This window comes from Myxocyprinus asiaticus, chromosome 6, assembly GCF_019703515.2.
Source record: "Myxocyprinus asiaticus isolate MX2 ecotype Aquarium Trade chromosome 6, UBuf_Myxa_2, whole genome shotgun sequence".
In the NCBI taxonomy this organism is placed as follows: Eukaryota; Metazoa; Chordata; class Actinopteri; order Cypriniformes; family Catostomidae; genus Myxocyprinus; species Myxocyprinus asiaticus.
In genome coordinates this window covers 14,321,691-14,343,403 of record NC_059349.1, presented here as the reverse complement: position 1 = coordinate 14,343,403, position 21,713 = coordinate 14,321,691, and the positions used below count along the sequence as shown (strand labels likewise).

The 21,713-nt window shown below is 38.1% G+C and overlaps 1 protein-coding gene across 1 annotated transcript; it reads left to right on the top strand.

The window, feature by feature from the left end:
• Window positions 1-350: 350 nt before the first annotated feature.
• On the top strand, window positions 351-8,151 carry rgs18 (regulator of G protein signaling 18). Its single transcript, XM_051701573.1, has 5 exons — window positions 351-539; window positions 2,257-2,355; window positions 2,509-2,570; window positions 2,972-3,138; window positions 6,520-8,151. The coding sequence occupies exons 1-5, from the start codon at window positions 418-420 to the stop codon at window positions 6,763-6,765; spliced, it is 696 nt and encodes a 231-aa protein (XP_051557533.1). The 5' UTR covers window positions 351-417; the 3' UTR covers window positions 6,766-8,151.
• Window positions 8,152-21,713: the final 13,562 nt, after the last annotated feature.

Genomic DNA, 21,713 nt, shown 5'->3' with positions numbered 1-21,713 from the left:
TCTAAAATGTGCAGTCCTAATAAGAACTCGAATAAGAAGTTATATCCTCTGTACTCTGTCTACAGTGCTTTAGAAACCAACAACAATCTACTGTTCCCTGCAATCTCTTATGAAGAAATTAGACATTTATGTAAAACTTAGAGTTATAATATAGCCAAAATGTTTTCATTACACGTAAGAATTCATTAAAAAGGTAAACTTTGCAGGCAGATGGATGTCCTACAACTAGGAAATTCAGGCACTGAAATATTATGGTAAATAGCTGGTAGTTTCCCTTGACAGGAAGTTAACTTGACAGGTATGGGAAATTACCTCTTAGCACATTTAACACTCAAAAATGGGCTTCAGTGTGTGGTAGTTTACATTAGACAGACAACCTGCTGTCTTGATCTGTGAGCGTCAACAAAAGGGAAGAGCATGAAGACTTTTGTGTTTCTGTTTCCTCAGTTCAACTTCTCTGCCCCCAAGGAGGAAGCATATTTCAAAATGCTCAGTGAGGACGAGCTGCTTGCCTGCAGAATGAAAGAGACCCATTTGAGGTACATTTTTTCACCCACTCCTTTCTCAAATTAATGCCAAAAGCATTGGGGGAAAGATGTTGTAGTGCAAATTCACCCTCTGGGGTAGAAATTTTTAGCAAGTGAATTGAAATGAAGTGTGGTAAGATTGTTTCTTTGTTGTGTGTGACTTCCTTTATTTCTGGAGCTAGTCTTTGTGTAGGAGCTACCAAATAAAATATATTTGTCTTTCATTAAAGCAAGGTTGCACCTTTAAGATGTAGCAAAGCAACCTTGTATTAGTTTAATGGAAGAAGAAAAAACAAAAAAACCAAGATAACAAAGAAAAACTTGATTAATCATAGAATGCAGATAATTGTAAAATGCACCTGCTGTCATGTTTATATTTTAGGCCTGTTATTTAAGTTTGTCTCCCCTTGAATTTACCTTATCCTAACCATCAGCAGTTGTAGAAGTTGTGAAAGTGTCTCTATGTTGAACAAAAGATCTGCCTAAACCCTTGTGTCTTCTTTGGTGAGATGATAAAAACATGTTATAGTTAGTGCTAATAGTGAAAATATTGCAACAACTAGAAAAGTAAAACCAATAAAAGTGAAATGTAAATATATATATATATATATATATATATATATATATATATATATATATATATATATATAGATAGATAGATAGATAGATAGATAGATAGATATATATATAGATATATAGATATATAGATATATATATGGCTGTTGATCAGACTGGCTTTTGTGGTTAAACAGCAATAGCTAGCACTGTGGCAACACTTCCCCTTATAGCTGCCATATGTTATGTATGGTTGGCATTAATCATATTTTTTCTGCCTCCATGATGGAAGCCATGTACACTGTCCCCGCATCTGAATATGCCTACTTCTCTTCTATATAGTATGCCAAAAGCAGTATGTCATGGCTTTGTTGAAGTGAGCATGTATGGCAACTTTTCTATTTAAAACACTGCAGCTCTTTGAAATAGTATTTAGGTAGATAGACATATAGGTATCTTAGATGGACTCACAGATTGATTGATTGATTGATTGATTGATTGATTGACTGATTGATTGATTGATTGAGTGAGTGAGTGAGTGATTGAGGCCACGTCCACATTAATCCGGATCCATTCGAAAATAACGTTTTCGTTTTTCAAAACGCTCTACGTCCACATTGCCGTTTTCAAGCGTTTTCCAAAAGTTGCTCGTCCACACTAAAATGTATGTCAACTCTTAAATCCCTTTACTGCGCATGTGAAAAATCTCCATTTCATGAACGGTCTGAAATGCAACCGTCCTTGTGTTCCGTCACCAGACAGCAATTTCAAGTAAACGTCCCATCGCCTTTGAAGGAATGCAATGTTAAGGTTGTACAAAGTAACATTTATATTTAACAGTGCTATCAAAGTGGGAGGCAGGCACAACAATGCCGCTTTAACATTTGCTGCCATCTTAATTGTCCTTGGTTAAATGGATCACATGACTGTGTCACATGACAACAAATTCATAATCATTTTCAGATATCTCTGTTTTCCCTGTCCACACTACAACATGAAGAAATTTATCCACTTGGGAGAGCATTTTTGAAAAGCTCAGTTTTCACTGTCAAAAACAGCATCTCAGTGTGGACGGATGGCCAAAACTTAGTGAAAAAGATGCATTTTCAAACTAAAACGTATTAGTGTGGATGTGGGCTCAGTGACTGAGTGCAATACATGTCTCTCTTCACAGGAATAAGGATAAGAAAAGTCGACTCAGTCTACTTCTGACAAAGTCTGGATCACATGAAAATGTCAGTCCTGAGAAGAGGCCATCATCGAAAACTATCCAGTAGGTGTTTATTATATTTACACTCTTGAGTTGATTCTGTTATTTATTTAAACACAGTATCCATATATGGATGAATGTGCCAATACTCAAAAATACCCATGAAGCGCCATTCTAATACTAAAAACTCATTCCTGTTTAATGTGATTTTCACAGCATAACACCGGACATGGCTCTGAGATGGAGTGATTCATTTGAGGAGATGCTTAGTCACTCAGGTGAGATCACCTCAGGACATCTTGTCGTTATAGTTTGCATACCAAACACCACTGTTTGAGTCAGACATATTCTATTATAGCAGAAGTGTTCTGAATAGATTGTCCCACATGATGAGAAAAGGTGCTTGTGATGACAGTTTTCTGAATTTTCTAATTTGTCATATTTCTAACCAGTTCACTGAACTGTTTAATTCAACAAAAACATTGTTTGTTTTGTGCCACCTAGATTACTGCAAGCACCTCTTTCTTAGGCATGGGTACATAGGTGACAGTAGTCATAATTGTAGTAGTTGTTGTTATTGTTATTCATAGTCCAAATTTATTTAAAGAAAACTCATCTGAAATTGAGTATAAATCATACATTGAATGATAACATTATATTACATCTATTGTTGATTCAGATGGGGTAGAAATCTTCACTCAGTTTCTGCGCACAGAGTTCAGTGAGGAGAACATTGAGTTTTGGTTAGCCTGTGAAGACTTCAAGACCACCGAGTCTGCCACCAAACTGCTGTCGAAAGCCAAACAGATATATGCAGTTTTCATTGACAAGGAAGCCCCCAAAGAGGTATGTATGTATACATGCATATTTTGCATTTTGAACTGTGTTGTCATGAAGTTATGCAACCAGGGGCAGAACTATTTTTATTATCTCTATCTTGTTGTTGTATTGTTTGTGCACTGGAAGCTTCTGTCAAAAAGACAACTTCCTTGTATGTGTAAGCATACTTGGCAATAAAGCTCATTCTGATTCTGATTCATAACTACAGGGAGGGCAGGTTGGGCAGCTGCCCTAGGGCCCGTGGTGAATGAGGGATTAAAAATGGCTGAGGCCCCCCAAGAAGGGGGCCTGAAAAGTTCTTTGCACTGGGGCATGTAAGATCCAAGTTATTTCACAGTCTGGAACCATACCATAATTTTGCACCACTTCTGTGATGGACATGTAGTGTAACCGTCCTGAGACAGTAAAATAATAATAATAATAATATTTTAAGAACACATTTTTTTACCTTGAAAAATATGTTTGAAAACGTCTTTGAAATTAATGATCTCATGTTTCAAGATGCAAGAAACATATTTCAATACCTTTTACCAGTATGGTTAAACCACATAACATTTAAAGTCATTTAATCATTAAATCTTCTATAAATGAATTCCAGTTGAAAATGCTGAAAATGTTATGAAACCAAATTGGACATGAAGACTAAATTTCTGTGAACCTGACGTGTTTTAAACTAAAGATTTTTGATTACCTTGGACAACCCTATATGCCAATGACCCATAGACTAAGGTTTTCCTCTTATGAGATTGAGTTTCCGGTCATATCAGTATTCTAATTAAAGCTGTTTTATTTTATGGAGTTTATATTTATTTAATAGCAGTTTATATTCACGGAGTGGGTCGCTTCATGGGGGCCAACACTGAGGTCACATGACCAGCCGAATAAATCAGTCATGGCTGACTGCTATTGGTCCATTTCTACAATTGATGATTACACAATGATTCTGCGTGATGCTGGTCCCATAACAATAGGTGCGAATCAAGATGACTGCCATATTGGCCAGCACAACATAAAAAAAAATAACCTAACCTAACCATTGCTGATCATGAGCAATGCAATGTTTCTCTCGAGCATGAGCAATGTAACCTCAACAAGAGTGCCATAAAGTAGAGCTTTGTTAAATGATGTGTGTGGTGCAGTGCAGAGCTGCATCATGGTCAGAGCCTGAACATTGTGTCTGCACAGAGGCCATTGTGAGGCCCAGCCACATGACTTTGGGCAGAGATGTGACTGTGGTTTTCCTGCTTTTGGCTGAAAACTCCCCCCTCACCCGCCCACACAGCTGAGAAAATAGACTCAGAAGAAAACTGAGAAGAGAAAATGAGACAGTACGACCATTTCCATAGAGCACTTGCTCTCTTTGACCAAAGTGAGAAGAAATAAAGAAGTGAAGAATGAAAATTAGCACTGCAAAGAAATACATTTTTAGGGGCCAAGCCCCTATTGTATCTGTTCGTTTTCTGCTAATTAGTATTATTATTCCACCATTGACGCCTATGGCAGCCCATAGAACCATAAGGTAAAAAGTTCTGATATTTGGCACATTGATAGGGGAGAGTATTAACATTCCTGGTAAAGTTTGTGGTCACTATCTCAAACTGTTAAGAGCCAAGAACAGGTCAAATTTGCACTTATGTTTCTGCTTGTAAATTTTGAACCATGTGGGCTAGAAATGTAATTCCATTTTGAATTTTTAATGTGCACAACAGTTTTACTCAGATGATCTTGAGAATAAGCCACAAAAAAAGTTAACACTTTCTTATATATTAATTTCTGTTCCTGAAAAATCTGCTTATGAAGGCGACAACAAGGATGCCAAAAAAGGAGTGATGATGTATCTCAGCAGCACTTGAGCATAATGACAAGAAACTTGACGTTTGATCACCACCATGAGGGTGCATGCACAGTTTTGGGATACCTATGTGGTGAAAAAATCTGAACATTTGCCATTTTTGCTTGTACCCTTTGAATAGCTTGGCTTATTGTTATTGTCTTATTTTATTCCTTGGGTCATGCAGAATACAATGATACCAATGTTTCCATGGTCGGCTATATTGCCTGTCTGTCATTTTGAATTATTATAAAAAAAAAAAATTTTTTTTTGTTGTTGTTGTTTTTTTTTTTACATTCCTCCGACATCTTGTCCAATCTTCACCAAATTTCACACATACTGTATAGTCCAAAATGTTGCTGAGAAATGGTCTCAGTAATATGACTGTGAGAGCACCAAAAATGAAGTGTTTTTGCTAATTGATAAACTTTTCAACTGAAATAAATAGTAATAGTATTGTTTTAAAGGTTTATTTAAAATCATGTACCCTCACATTAGATTAACACTCTAGTCTTATCAGTCTTAAAGAAAGAGCAGCTTTATTGTACATATGGTGGGCGCACATTCATGAGTGCTGCCATGTTGAGATCACTTGACCAGCCGAATATTGCTTGTTTTGTCTCTAAAATGGCTGACTGTGAAATTCCTCAATGTTCAATTGGTAACTGAGCTTTTGCATGGTGCTGCATATATGCCACCCAGTGTCAGCGGAACATGAATATTACTGAGTGCACCTTTAATAATGTATTACCTGATTTCATTTAGATAGATTTTGAGCATATGCCTGCACATAATTAGCTTCTAACAACCAAAATTGAGATCTGAGGGAATCAGAGTCATACAATCTCAAAATTCACCTCTCCAAAACTGCTGTTTTAATAGAGGGTTAGGGTTAGGGTTAGCTGTAATGGTCTCTTTTAACAGTGGTTTGTCTGCTGTAGTATTTGTGGAATAGGTTTTAAGAAGTTACGATTGTGTCTAAAGAAGTAAAGATGTGAATGCGTAGCCAACACATCACAAGTGTGCAGTCCCATTGTACAAACTTAAGTTCTTGCATTATTGTGGTGGTAACAAGCCTCAGTTTCTTTTGACAATGCTGAGAAATGTGTTCTGACACATTTTAAAATGGAACCACACATGAAAACAAGCTTACTTAGCTAGAAATGTGTTTTTAGGGCATACAGTATGTGTGTAAGTGACAAACAAAAAAAATATTACAGATATCATTTGATAACATTTTACAAATTTTGAATCTGAAATAGGAACTTGAGCTGAAAGACAAGATAATGACAAGTGAAGATAGTTTCCTTCTTTGTAGGCTGTGCAATTCTGGTCATAAGATCTTCATATACCAGACAAAAACACAGATCAGTTATATGGCGTAATCATGGTTGACACAGAACACATGAACATACAACATCATTTTTAATCTTGCATTACTCAAGTATCTTGTTTTTTTGTCACATTGCACAATATTCTGATAGTAGAATTTTGGGAAATATAGGATGCAGTCATGTAAAATCATTGTGTTCAATTTTTTGCACTTTACCCCTCAGATCAACATTGATCACTCAACCAAGACTGCCATTGAGAAGAACATCCTTCAGCCCACCCACACCTGCTTTGATGCAGCACAAGATAAAATCTACAGCTTGATGAAAAGAGACTGCTATCCACGATTCCTCACCTCCAATATCTACTTGACGCTGACCAAGAGGAAAGGCCCAGTGACTATGACCAGGAGAAGGTCTCGCTCCTTTGTTTTTAATGAACGTGGTGAAGACACAGCTGCCTGGTTGTAGATTTGGACTGCAGTATAAGTTTTTGATTATATAGGTTTTTATTATATATATATATATATATATATATATATATATATATATATATATATATATATATATATATATATATAGGGTTGGGGAGTAACGGAAAAAAAAAAAAAAAAAAAAAAAAAATATATAGGGTTGGGGAGTAACGGAATACATGTAACGGGATTACGTATTTAAAATACAAAATATAAGTAACTGTATTCCACTACAGTTACAATTTAAATCATTGGTAAATAGAATACAGTTACATTCAAAAAGTATTTTGATTACTGAAGAGATTACTTTGCATTTTATTGTCATTTTTTTTCATTTAATATTTAGTCCTTTCAGATGGAAAACATTTATACATATAAATTATGCAATCCAAAGTGCATTTGAACAGCGGTGAAACACTTTCTTATGATGTGTTACATTCATATGAGCAGACAGAGAAGTAAGTTTGAAGTAAGTTTGAAGCAGAAGAAATAGAAATAAACCTTGTGTAAATTGTCAGCTAAGATGCTATTTCTAGCCATTTTACATGCACATGTTACCAGGCACTATGATCTTTTTTTTTCAAGAAATTTATCAAGAAAATTCACGTTGGATCATAATTTCTCTTTTTCTAGTAAGACCTTTGATATTAGGGCAAAAATCTTATTCTTGATAATAATTTTTTTATTGTTTTCCTGTAAAAATATCTAAAAATCCTTAAAACAAGATCAGTTAGATTCATCTTGTTTTAGAAACAACACTGCATAAGATATTTAGGTTTTTCAGAGAATGTAGTTTTAACGTGTATTTTGTCTTACTGTATTGGCTGAGTTTTTATAGTCAAAACAAGTGAAAAAATCTACCAGTGCTGAAGAAGTAATCCAAAGTATTTAGAATACGTTACTGACCTTGAGTAATCTAAATGAATACGTTACAAATTACATTTTACAGCATGTATTCTGTAATCTGTAATGGAATACATTTCAGATGTAACCCTCCCAACCCTGTATGTATATATATATATATATATATATATATATATATATATATATATATATATATATATATATTGTCAATAGCACTTGATCATGTGACATACATCTCTTAGCTATTTATTAACATTACTTACTGTAGGCTTGTGAATAAATACTAATAATTAATTTACATATGGATCTTCTTATGAAGGATTTAATGCCAAACTAATTTAATCTTCATGTTTAGAATGCCTAAAAATTGTAAATTGTACATATTTGTTTTATGATAAAGGTCTGCATTATATAAACTGTACATATTAGTTTTAAGTATAGGCACACAGCATCACTCTCAGAGACAATAAAGAGTGTAAAGATCTTGAATTCAAAAATAAACCTGAAACATGTTTTAAAATTATCACATTACTGAGGACATTTTTGGCCATCCATGTCACTGTAAAGACCAAAGGTAAAGGCCAAAATATGTTAATGCGGCTACTTTTTACCAATTGTCCTAAATCTTGTGTAGCTAACAGTGGGATTAGTTATGGTGTAGTGTTGTGTAGCCAAGCTTTCGACTATCAGCATTAAGTCTGGTAAACTTTGCACAGGCTTGGGGAGTAACGGAATACTTGTAATGACGTTATGTAATCAGGATACAAAAAATGTGTAACTGTAATCTGTTACAGTTTACAGATTACAGTTACGTTTGATAAAAATTGGGATTACTAGCAGGATTAAAATTTTCAATATATAAAAAAATAAACAAAAGATCCTCCTGACATAAAATGATAAAGACCACTGCTTGCTTTTATAGTGGTACAGATATGATCAGATGCAAGCTGGAGATCTCTTCTGGTTCTCTCCTGTGACTGACCTGAATCTGTTGCCACTTATTGTTGCATGTGTAAATAACATCTGTCTCACATCAACACTGTGCTCTCAAGGCAAACTTGTTCAAACCATTAAAAGTGTTGTTCCATCGCAATGGCCACTGGAGGATTATTATATTTTTTGTGGAAATTCCACAAAACTACAGATCAGTGCAATTTACTTTCCAGCTGTGATGATGCAGTGATTTTCCAAGGACCCAACATATAATTTAAAGAATTATTTAAAGGTAAAACCCACACAAGAATCACATTAGCAAAAATAGCTCAAATTTGTCATAAGTGTTCCCTAATTTTGCCATCCGACCATCTGTCGATCGTTTTCGCGGGAGCAGGAATAGAAGCGGAGAAACGACCACTCCCCCCGGCGGACAGCCAGTTTTCCGGTACACGGGACGCCTACTTTCGAAACTTTAGTGTGACTTCTAATTTCCATCTTAACTTCATTTGAAACTCTAAAATTGTTCTCTGAAATGCTGTCATGTTGTAATGACAACAGTAATTGGGACAGCATTTCTTTTTTCTTTGTTAAAAAATCCAGATTGTACTCATGAATACCAATTACCAAATTAATTGAAAATATTATTAAGTTCTTAAGAGAAAAATGCAATGGATAATTGATCTGATTTTAATACTTGTTATAAATGTATTGTTAAGAACAGTTCAAAAATATGGGTGAGGGAGAAATACTGGCAAATGTAACATTTTAAAACTCATAGAAAGTAGAAATAATTAGATCAAGATACACTAAAAAGGTTTAAATCTATTTTGATCTATTCTTTAAAACAAGATGACTTGTTAATAACTTGTTATGGCATTAATAATAATGATGATGATGATGATGATGATGATAGCATGTGATCTTCCTATTGCAGTCGGAAGTTAATGAATGGTCAGTGCCAATTTGTCTACATGCTAACTGAAATACATGGCAGAATTCAACTTTGTAGTGTTTTTGAATCTGAGGTATATCCTGTCAGATTTTTTTTTATGTTAACCAAGACATAATTCAGTGCATCTGTTCTAACTGTATTTGCTTGATGAGAAAATAAATTATTTTCTGTAACAGATAGATAACTCATCTGATTTGGCTCTGAGTTGGTCTACATTTTAACATATTCTGTTTTCCTATTAAGGAGGCAGTGTCCCTGTTTTTCATGTTTTTTCTTTCTTATATATATATATATATATATATATATATATATATATATATATATATAATATCTACATAACACATAACATTATTCAAACACGATTTGTTTGCATTCAGAAGGTATGATTAAAAGTCATCGAGTACATTATGATTACATTACTTTCTTATCAAGGTAACTGGATTATGTTACTGATTACATTTTTACTAAGTAATCAGTACTTGTAATGGATTACATTTTAAAAGTAATCCTCCCAACCATGACTTTGCAGCACAGGAAGACTGTGTGACTGACATGTACAGTAAAACAACCAACCACACTTTTTGAATGTACATGCTGTTTTAGGCCAGTTCAGTCAGGACCATTTCCCTCAATGAATACTTACTTGAATACTGAATGAATACTTTACCTATTGTACACAATTTAAGCATGGTGTTGGTGGTATGGTTCTGCTCAGGGCAAACTCCCCACCCATTCATAGAGCAGGGAGATCAGCGTGTAACCCCTTCCATTTGAAATGGATGTTTGCCGCAATTATAAGTATTGGAGAAAAATTCATCCAAATCTAAGCAGTTTCTGCAAACAGTTGAAAAAAATTTGTGGACTGTCATGAAAAGATTTATTTATTTCATTTAGTGTATTTCATAGATAATTTCATATATATACAACTCAGAAACAAAAACGGATTATACATTTTATTTATATAGGCTTTGGCTAATATGGTGCCTCAAACAAACAAGGTTCGCACAAAGTCCTTGAAGTGCTTAAAGTGCTTGAACTTAGTTTTTAGAAATGTAAATACTGAAATACCTGGACAATTGGCTTGTTTTGTTGAAAAGTGCTTAAAAGTGCTTTAAATTAAAACTGACCTTTTCTATGCAGTTATCATGCCTGAGAAACAAATATAAATTTTCCACACATCTTTGAAGAGGGTTGTGAATTAATTGTGAATATCATCAATGCGATTAAAATACTTGCATATGCCTCCAAATTTCACATTAGACAACTACTGAACTGCCGCTATTCCAAATTAATCCGGATACATTTGAAAAACGTCATTTTCATTTGGCTCTCCGTCCACACTGGCGCTTTCAAGCATTTTCCAAAAGTTTCTCATCCACACTGAAAAGGATAACAATTCTTAAATCCCCTTACTGCTCATGCAAAAAATTACCGTTCCATGTACGGTCTGAAATGCAATTGTCCTCGTGTTCTGTAGCCAGACAGCAATTCCAAGTAAACTTCTCATCGCCTTTGAAGGAATGCAATGTGAAAGTTGTACAAAATAACATATCTTTAACAATGCTATCAAAGTGAATACCAGGCACAACAACGCCGCTACAATATAATAATAATAATAATATTAATAATAATAATTTTATTTTTATAGCACCTTTTAGCGATTAAGCACAATGTGCTTCACAAAACATAAAATTAAAAAAAAAAAAAAAAACACAGTAAAAACCAAATTATTCACATAGTAATAAAAGCAACATACACAGTAAAACACAACACATTCACATATTAATAAGTAATAAACAAGTCTATAAAAATGAGTTTTTTAATGAGACTTAAAGATTTTGCAGATCTAATATCCCTGGGCAGGCTGGTCCATAATCGTGGGGCCTTCACCCCAAATGCTCTATCACCTTTTGTTTTGTATCTGGATCTTGGAACAGCCAGCAGTTCATGACTAGAAGATCTAAGAGGTCTAACTGTTTCATAAAGACTTAAAAGTTCTGATAAACATTCAGGCTTCAACCCATGTAACGCCTTATATGTAATTAATAAAATCTTAAAATTAACCCTAAAATGAATTGGTAACAATGCAAAGAAGCTAAAACTGGAGCAATATGATTAAAAGACCTTGTTCGCATTAAAAGTCTAGCTGCAGCATTTTACACTGATTGTAGCCATGCTAAAGTGTGTTGATTTAACACTGAAAAAAGGATATTACAATAATCAAGGTGAGGTGAATTAAAAGCATGGATGAGCTTCTCTGTATCCTTGAAACTCGACATTTTTCACCTTGGAATTGTTCCTTGAAATTAATAATGATCTGATGAAAATAAGATTGAACTAACTTCCTGACATGGTATTCAAAATTTAAATAAGTATCAAAATAGACTCCCAAATTTCTCACCAACTACTGAATATTTGGGCCCACTTGATTAAGTGCTGACTCAATCTGACTTTTTTTAGAATCATGACCGATTATGACAACCTCTGTTTTGTTAGTATTTAACTGAGGAAAATTACATGCCATCCAATTTTTTTTTTATATATCTAGAGTACTATACACGCTTGATGAACATTTATATTATACAGATCATTGGGATTCAACGACAAATACAATTGCAGGTCATCTTCATAGCAATGAAAATGAATGTTGTATTTTCGAATCACAGAACCAAGCGGCATCATATACGTATAGTGAAAACAATATTGGCCCTAACAGGGATCCTTGTGGAACACCACATTTAATTTTTCAAGAGGAGCACATCTCATCTCCAACATACACTACACATTTCCTATTCATCAAGTAGGAAACAAACCAGTCTAAAGCCACCCCAGATATTCCCACCCATCTCTTTAATGTAATAATAATTAATTATATTTATTTATCACACATATACATTTGCACATATACAGTGAAATTCACATATCCCAGATAAGCTGGGGTCAGAGTGTAGGGTCAGCCATGATACAGCACCCCTGGAGCAGATAGGGTCAAGGGCCTTGTTCAAGGGCCCAACAGTGGCATCTTGGCAGTGCTGGGGCTTGAACCCCTGACCTTTGAATCAGTAACCCAGAGCCTTAACTGCTGAGCCACCACTGCCCCAATTATCAATTAAAACTGAATGATCAACTGTTTCAAATGCTGCAGTTAAATCATGAAACACTAATATGGATCATCCTCCAGCATATTCTGCCATCAGTAAATCATTGATCACCATAACATGTGCCGCCATCTTGATTGTTTTGGGTTGAATGGATCACATGACTGCATCACATGACAACAAATATGTCATCATTTTCAGGTATCTCCATTTTCCCTGTCCACACTACAATGCGAAGATGTCGTTTTCACATTTATACACTTGGGAGTGCGTTTTTGAAAAGCTCAGATTTCTCTGTCAAAAAGATGTGTTAACCTATTAGTGTGAATGTGGTCTAAGAGACAGTACCGTTTTAGTACTCGTTATACAAAGGAATGTAAATTAAATGTAAATACTGGTAGTACAAATTATTTCAAACAGCTCATATCATTATTATATATGCAATGTCATGACATCATATTAATTTATTCTTTCTAAAAACTAAAATGTGATTATAATAATGACAAACAAATTATAAAATACAATATACTGTATGCTTTCACATATATATTTATATAGAGTATTACTTTTCCTGGCTGGTTACATCTTTTATACATTTGTTAATGATCCAGTCATGCAGTGTTGGAATTACTATAATCACAAGTTTCCGACAAGTAAATACCACTCACTCAAGCTGATTACAGTGATTAGTTCTTACTCAGCAGAACTTATAGTATCAACCTGGTACCTTTCAAAAAGCAATGTTTTTCCTGGTGGACTAATAAAACATCATAGTTACTTTCGTAACCTCCGTTCCATGATGGAGGGAACGAGATGTTGTGTCGATGTAGTGACACTAAGGGTCACTCTTGGGAGCCCCAAACACCTCTGCTTTTTTTAAAAAAGGCCAATGAGAATTGGCGAGTGGAATTTGCATGCCACTCCCCCAGACATACGGGTATAAAAGGAGCTGGCATGCAACCACTCATTCAGGTTTTGTGCTGAGGAGCCGAGACCAGGTCCCGGCCATTTCAGCGGGTAGTTCAGTGTTGTGGCAAGAGGGACACAACGTCTCATTCCCTCCATCAGGGAATGGAGGTTACAAAAGTAACCATGACATTCCCTATCTGTCACTCACTCGACGTTGTGTCGATGTAGTGACACTAGGGGTCCCTATACAAAATGCCACAACTTTCTGAACTGTGTTACGTGAACTGGAGGTGTGTTACGGGCAGACTGCTGTGTGCCTAGTAGCCAGCGCACCAGGCCATCACGTAACCTCCCCCAACGCTCTTATGAACGTCGAACAGTCCTTCAGGAACAAGTCAACTGCCCAAAGATAGGGACAGGCTAGGCCAGCCGAGGCCTCTTTTCCTCTCTTTTCTCCCCAAAAAGAGTGGAATTTGTTAACCGACTGGGAGCCATAAGTGTCTGCGTCGAGGGGTGTCTGCGGAGACCACACCCCACCCAAAGGGGGGGGGGTATTTTAAGTGGAATATGTCACATGGTCTTACCAAGTCTTGTCGGAAGTATGTCATGTGGAGAGGTCCCATGGTAGGTCCTACCCGAAGGGGGAGGAGTTTCTACAAGGCATGGCAACCGGGGGCAGAGGGGCCTACATCTGCCCAAGGAAGACATAGCTTACTGACAAGGAAACGATTTTGTGGAAGATATCACATGGGGTCACCATTGGGGAATCAGCACATGTGGAGCACCTACTTCATTACAGGGTCTGATTAGCGCACATACTGCTCCGGCAGCGAGTTTCTCCGCAAACTCAACTGCCAGAGGGCTAAGGAGGAAATTCATCCAGGGATCACAGTCTGTGAACACGACTGGGAGTCAAGAGTGCACGTCTTCACCTTAAAGGAGGGTTAAGGCGCTATGCGCAAGCGGGACACCCGGCCAGCTGTCCCGGAACTTACCTGCTTGTGCCAGTCAATACACGGGATGAGACCGGCTCAACCCAGAGATTGTAGAACCTCACAAATGTGTTGGGTGCTGCCCAGCCCGCTGCTCTGCAGATGTCTGCCAAATAGACGCCATTGGCCAGGGCCCAGGAGGACTCCACACTCCTGGTAGAGTGGGCTTGTAACCCCGCAGGGGGTGGCACGTCCTGAGCCTGATATGCCATCACGATGGCATCAATGACCCAGTGGGCGATCCTCTGTTTGGAGACAGCGCTTCTTTTCCGCTGTCCATCAAAGCAGACAAAGAGCTGCTCGGAGCTTCTAAAGCTCTGCGTGCGATCCAAATAGATGTGTAAAGCTCGCACCGGACACAGCAACATCAAGGCTGAGTCTGCCTCCTCAGGTTCACCACCTGATCCCTAAAAGGGGTCTTGGGAACCTTGGGCACATAGCCCGGTCGGGGTCTCAGGATCACGTGAGAGTAACCCGGACCGAACTCCAGGCACAATTCGCTGACAGAGAATGCCTGCATGTCCCCTACCCTTTTGATGAAAGTGAGCGCAGTCAGGAGGGCAGGAGTGCTTTAAGCTCAGCTGACTCCAAGTGCTCAAAAGGAGCTCCCTGTAGACCCCGAAGGACTAAAGAGAGGTCCCACGAGGGGACGAGGTGCAGTCTGGAGGGATTCAACTTCCTAGTACCTCTCAGGAACCTGATGATCAAGTTGTGCTTCCCCAAGTACTTACCATCTACTGCATCGTGATGAGCCGAAATAGTGGCTACATACACCTTCAAGGTGGAGGGGGACAGCCGCCCCTCCAGCCTCTCCTGCAGGAAGGAAAGCACCGATCCGACTGCGCATCTCTGGGGGTCTTTGCATCGGGAAGAACACCACTTAGTGAACAGACGCCACTTCAAGGCATTCAGGCGCCTTGTAGAGGGAGCCCTAGACTGAGTAATCATGTCTACCACTGCGGGTCGTAGGCCACTTAGGTCTTCCGCGTCCTGTCCAGGGGCCAAACATGGAGTTTCCAGTGGTCTGGTCACGGGTGCCAGATGGTGCCCCGTTTCTGAGAAAGAAGGTCCTTCCTCAGGGGAATTCGCCAGGGGGGGCTATCGTGAGGAGCGTGAGATCCGAGAACCACGTCTGGGTGGGCCAGTAGGGTGCTACTAGGATAATCTGCTCCTCGTCCTCCCTGACCATGCACAGGGTCTGTGCAAGTAGGCTCACTGGGGGAAATGCGTATTTGCATAGTCCAGGGGGCCAGCTGTGTGCCAACGCATCTATACCGAAGGGTGCCTAGGTCAGGGCGTACCAAAGCGGGCAGTGGGAGGATTCCCGGGAAGCAAACAGGTCTACCTGTGCTCAACCGAATCGACTCCAAATCAGCTGGACCACCTGAGGGTGGAGTCTCCACTCTCCCCTGAGGGTAACCTGAGGTGTTGTGGTCGCCCGGGATGTGAGTGGCTCATAGCGGCTTGAGGCACTGCTGACTCCAGAGGAGGAGACGGCGGGCGAGTTGTGACATGCAACGGGAGCGTAGACCGCCTTGACGGTTGATGTATGCTACCGTCGTTGTGTTGTCTGTCCGGACCAACACATGCTTGCCCTGGATCAATGGCCGGAACCTTTGCAGGGCGAGCAGTACTGCCAACAACTCTAGGCGGTTGATGTGCCAATGCAGCCACGGGCCAGTCCAGGAGCCGGCGGCTGTGTGCCCGTTGCATACGGCGCCCCAGCCCTTCTTGGAGGCATCTGTTGTAACCACGATGTGCCTGGAGACCTGCTATAGGGGAACCTCTGCCTATAGAAATGCAAGGTCAGTCCAAGGACTGAAGAGGCGGCGACAGATCGGCGTGATGGCCACGCGATGTGTCCCGTGGCGCCATGCCCATCTCGGGACTCGAGTCTGAAGCCAGTGCTGAAGCGGTCTCATATGCATCAACTCGAGCAGTGTGGCTGCTGCTGAGGATGCCATATGCCCCAGGAGCCTCTGAAAAAGTTTCAGTGGAATGATTATTTTAATAGCGATAAAAGTATAAGAACTTTGATTTCATGAATCATAAATGGATGTGATTAATGAACTGTTCACAACTGTTTCATGAGCTGTGAAAGATCTGACAGAAATGTGTTGTCAGTACCAGAGTCGGCGCCAGAATGAAATAAGTGGTTTGATTATTTTGACCAGACCTGTACTGTACGAGGCTATTACCATCCGTACTCCGTTTTTTGCTTCTTTTAAAGAGACTTTTTCATGGGCAGACCATTAATTCTAGTTAAAGGGATAGTTTTAAAGGGATAGTTCACCCAAAAATGAAAATTCTCTCATCATTTACTCACCCTCATGCCGTCCCAGATGTGTTTGACTTTCTTTCTTCAGCTGAATGCAAATGAAGATTTTTAGAGGAATATTTCAGCTCTGTAGGTCCATACAATGCAAGTGAATGCTGACCAGACCTTAGAAGCTCCAAAAATCACATAAAGGCAGCCTAAAAGTAATTAATAAGACTCCAGTGGTTAAATGTATGTCTTCAGATGTGATATGATAGGTGTGGGTGATCAAAATTAAAGTCATTTTTTACTATAAATTCTCCTCCCTTTCAAAAACACATGAAGAAGAACTCTTAGGGGAGAAGAGTGCTTAGGAAAGTGAAAGTGGAGAGTCTATAGTAAAAAAAAGGACTTTATATTCATCTGTTTCTCACCCACACCTATCATATCACTTCTGAACACATGGATTTAATCCCTGGAGTCTTATAGATTACTTTTATAATGACTTTATGTGCTTTTTGGAGCTTCAAATGTCTGGTCACCATTCACTTACATTGTAAGGACCTCCAGATCTGAAATGTTCTTCTAAAAATCTTCAGTTGTGTTCAGCTGAAGAAAAAAGTCATACACATCTGGGGTGGCATGAGGTTGAGTAAATAATAAGATAATTTTCATTTTTTGGAGAACTATCCCTTTAAGTTTGAAGTTCGTTGTATTTTTGCCTACAGCGCATAAGGGATTGTCTGAAAAGTCCACCAACTGCACTAACACGTCAGTGTTTGAAATGTGGTCAAAGTGCGTGGGGGGGGGGGTGGCTGTGTCCCCTAGCGGCGACACAGGTACCAACACAGAAGAGATGAATATAGTTCTTATTTGACAGAAGATGTCATATAGTTAAGTAACCGAAATTGAAAGTGTGCTCTACTTGACCCTTCTGTAGCAGAGATTAAAAAAACACTGGTTCTGGTAATGTCTTTCACTCAGATAAGTGTTAGAGTGATCGAATCTGTCCTAATATTTAGCACCCCACAGTGATTCCTAGAGATACACCAGATGTTTTAGCAAAAGGATTTGACACTGACGGGAAAGAAAAGTTACACTTAAGCATAATGGAAAGAATGAACAGTGTTTGACTGCCTAGAATATATTATATTTGAAACATCCTCTGATTGTGAAATGAATTCAAATGTATTGATTCAACTAAATGATGTAAACAAACAATCATTTTGCTAAGTTATACTCAGTACGAATTGTGGGAAGGATAATGGGAGTTTTTGCTGTCGTCTTAGAGCTGACTAATAAACAGCGAATCATCTCTCCATGCCACCATTATGCAACAATGCACCATATTTCATAACACAGTAGTTAATGGTAACTTTTAGTTGACATTAACAGAAAATCAATACACAAGAACTTGAAACTTTTGTTAGTATGAGATGTGTAACATAGTTAGACTGACAGTATGACAATGTATTAAGATATTTATGGCACTGAAGATTTGGCACTGATAACACAAATTCACCCTTCTTCTTGCCTAAAAGGAAGGTGGGTTGGTTGTGAGGGTGGAATAGAATTGAGTTCATTTAGGAACCACAACTCCTCCTACTAGCTAACACATAGCTATTTTTGGAACAGCATATTACCAAATAACTCTTCCTATTTCTGCTTGTGTGTTATGTATACTGTGCACAGTATGCACATTTTCCATATCCATAGAATATCTGGATGACCTACTACAGCAGGGGTTTTCAAAGTCTTAATCAGTAAGCACAATTTGCATCATTGACCAATTGAAAGATGCCTCTGTGTTCTCTTTGCTTACGGGGGTGCATAAATGTACAGGCTTACAGGGCTTAAGCCCAGGGGCCCAAACTTCATACACTGAGTAGTCTCAATGGACAATTAAATCATTTTAACAGTGAGTTTCATTATGAGTTTCACTCTATCCGAGTATAAAGTTCACCATAAAAAGAGGCTGCTTGGCCAGTAGCAGGTAGTTTTTGTGGGTTCATACTCCATTCACATCTGCCCACATCTTCTTCGCTGGCAGGATTTCACTGTGCAAAGGTGAATGTGATCGAGTCTTAAAAGTATATACTGGGTGCCATAAGTGTTGCCTGGTTACAAACCAGTCTACACTGAAAAATTAAGTTAGAAGAAAGTATGCAGGCCCCAGTTTGTTTGATTGAAAATATTTTTTATCTGGATTCTCCCTTAACTGAAAATAGTGATGACATAAGGTTGGATAGTGGTGGCTCAGTGGTTAAGGCTCTGGGTTATTGATCAGAAGGTTGGGGATTCAAGCCCCAGCACAGCTAAGATGCCACTGTTGGGCCCTTGAACAAGGCCCTTGACCCTATTTGTTCCAGGGGTGCTGTATCATGGCTGACCCTGCACTCTGACCCCAGCTTAGCTGGGATATGTGAAAAAAAGAATTTCACTGTATATGTGCAAATGTGTGATAAATAAAATTATTTTAAAAAATTATATAATTATTATAAAAACTCCATAAAAAAGGGAATTCTAAATATAGTTTCATGTTTTCAAGCTTGACAAAGGGAATGCCTGATCTCACTGACCCTGTCCAACACAAACAGACTTGAGTAAAATATGTCAGATGCACACACACACACACACACACAGGTGCAAACAAATGACCTAGACAAATGATTTGGTCTTCAACAGGACTGTTTTCAGCTGTGGGTTCGATTCACAGCCCAGCACAAATGTAATGATGCTTTACAGTCAATATTATACACTGTAAATATGAAAATATTAATTCTTGATTGTATTTTGTAGATAAAATCAAAAGTGAAAAAAATATATAAAAATAAAATGTGGACCCAAGTGTGGATGGACAGGACACAAACTAAAATGAATGCATAAGAAAAAAAAAGCTGAAAAGATTTGATGTTGTGACATTGTGAGTTAGAGTGAATGAATAAATTTGATTTCAAGAATCAAAGCTGGTGAGAGTTGTTGGTCCTCATCCTCACCAGCTTGTTTGTAAACCAAATTCTCCTGGCCATGTAGAAGTGATTATGCATGCAAATCCAGCAGAAGATTTTCCATTGCTTCTGTAGATTTACATGGCCATTTATTGAGGCAATATTAAAGGAGAGCTCAGAATCAGCTCATAGGTTTTATGATAATAAAGTTATATATTTATATAAAAACTTTTTTAACTTGGTACAATGAGCTGACTTTGAGCTCTCCTTTAATATTACCTCAATAAATGGCCATGTAAATCTACAGAAGCAATGGAAAATCTTCTGCTGGATTTGCATGCATAATCATTCTTTTATCCAAAGCGACTTAAGCCCAAAGTATACCTCTATTTTGACGCGAAAACTAAGCGTCTGCATACAGTCAACGTGAGCCTGTCAAAGTATACTTTGGCGCATGCGCGCTACAACTACTATGAGATACTGGATGGATTTTAGACACAAAAAGATGTCTTTATATTGTTCAGACTCGAGCTGTACAAATGCAGGTATCTTCTGACCTACTCACACATGCGCTCTTGAAGTGCACATCCACTATTGTAGCTTCCACATTAGTCTCCTATTGTTTACCAGTGATAATATCTTCTAGCGCTTCTTCGTGCCTGTAACAGTTCAAATGTGAGTGTTTCCACCTTGTGAACCCTCTAATTAGCTAAAATAATTCCAGGTGCAACCACCAAGAACATTCTAGCAACCACTTAGCAACACCCTAGCTTGCTTGTTTCCAAATCGACTTAGTTATTTTATCACAAGAAAAGTCCCCCCTGAGCAATGAGATTCTGCACGTTCAAAGACGCACATTTAGAAAAATGTTTGCATTTTTAAATTTTCGTTAAGACATTACTTACTATGTTTATACCAAACACAAACTAACTACCATAGGTTATGACTTGACTTAAAAATTAACATAGTTTTTAGCTTTCTCAATCATTATGGGAAAATCTGATCATTGATTTTTCAGGCACTATCAGCTGGGCTTCAGAAAAGAAAAAAAAGATATCTTAAGTGTTATCTGAGATATCTGGGGTCAAATTCTTTGTTTAGGTTTGATTATGGGAAGTGATGGATAATTGTACATGAGATGTGATACAGCTGTGTTCCGATATCGGTAAAATGGCTTAATGTTAATAGGGCTATTTCCACCACATCCTATTTGGTTATGGCACGATTTCCATTCTGTGATTCCAATATCGTTAATATATGTGGTGATGACCTAATGTAGACTCACCTGGGCCATCACACAGGCAGGTGTGGTGCCAACCTGATCTGTGTATTTCTGATGCCCAATAGCAGAGCACTTCACTCTAAACTGCTCCAGGAGTGCTGTAAGGTGGCTTACCTCTCATATGCTCACATGCAAAAGCAAGGAATTCCAACCTGCTTATGCAAACTCCTTTATTAGTAGTGGTTGCTAAGTTAAACATCATTATTAGTATTGTTGATACTTGGATTAAGGGTTTTGAACAAACCCTAATGATACCTTAAATCATAATGCTTTTTGATTATTGTGCTTTTATTTTTCTAAGGTATCTGACTGACAATTTTTGCCTGGCAAATGATAAAACAGCTAAAAAAAATCCCATTGACTTAGATTACAGTAAAGAAAGAACAAAGTCATCAAGACTTGGTGGGCTCTTCTGACTTGGACCAGTAAGTAACCACATAGCAACCACCAAGAACATCCTAACAACACTCTAGCTTGCTTGTTTCCAAATCGACTTACAGTTATTTTATCACAAGAAAAGTCCCCCCAGAGCAACCTGTGGTTCAGCATAGGCCCTTTACCACTGCAGAGACTAAAGCCCGTTTTAGGTACTTTTCCCTTTTAGGTACTTTTAGTTGTTTTCAAACCAGAATAACTATGGTTCCTCTTAGCTGTTTTAAGAGACATTTTTAGCTCCTACTAAGTACTTTTGGCAAGAAGTTATAGGTG

What these genes read in the sequence shown, in the direction of transcription:
- rgs18 (XM_051701573.1), top strand. Translation starts at nt 418, where the DNA reads ATGAAGACTTTTGTGTTTCTGTTTCCTCAGTTCAACTTCTCTGCCCCC. An exon ending in ATGAAAGAGACCCATTTGAG is followed by an intron (nt 540 to 2,256) that starts GTACATTTTTTC and finishes CTCTCTTCACAG; the next exon opens with GAATAAGGATAAGAAAAGTC. An exon ending in GGAGATGCTTAGTCACTCAG is followed by an intron (nt 2,571 to 2,971) that starts GTGAGATCACCT and finishes TTGTTGATTCAG; the next exon opens with ATGGGGTAGAAATCTTCACT.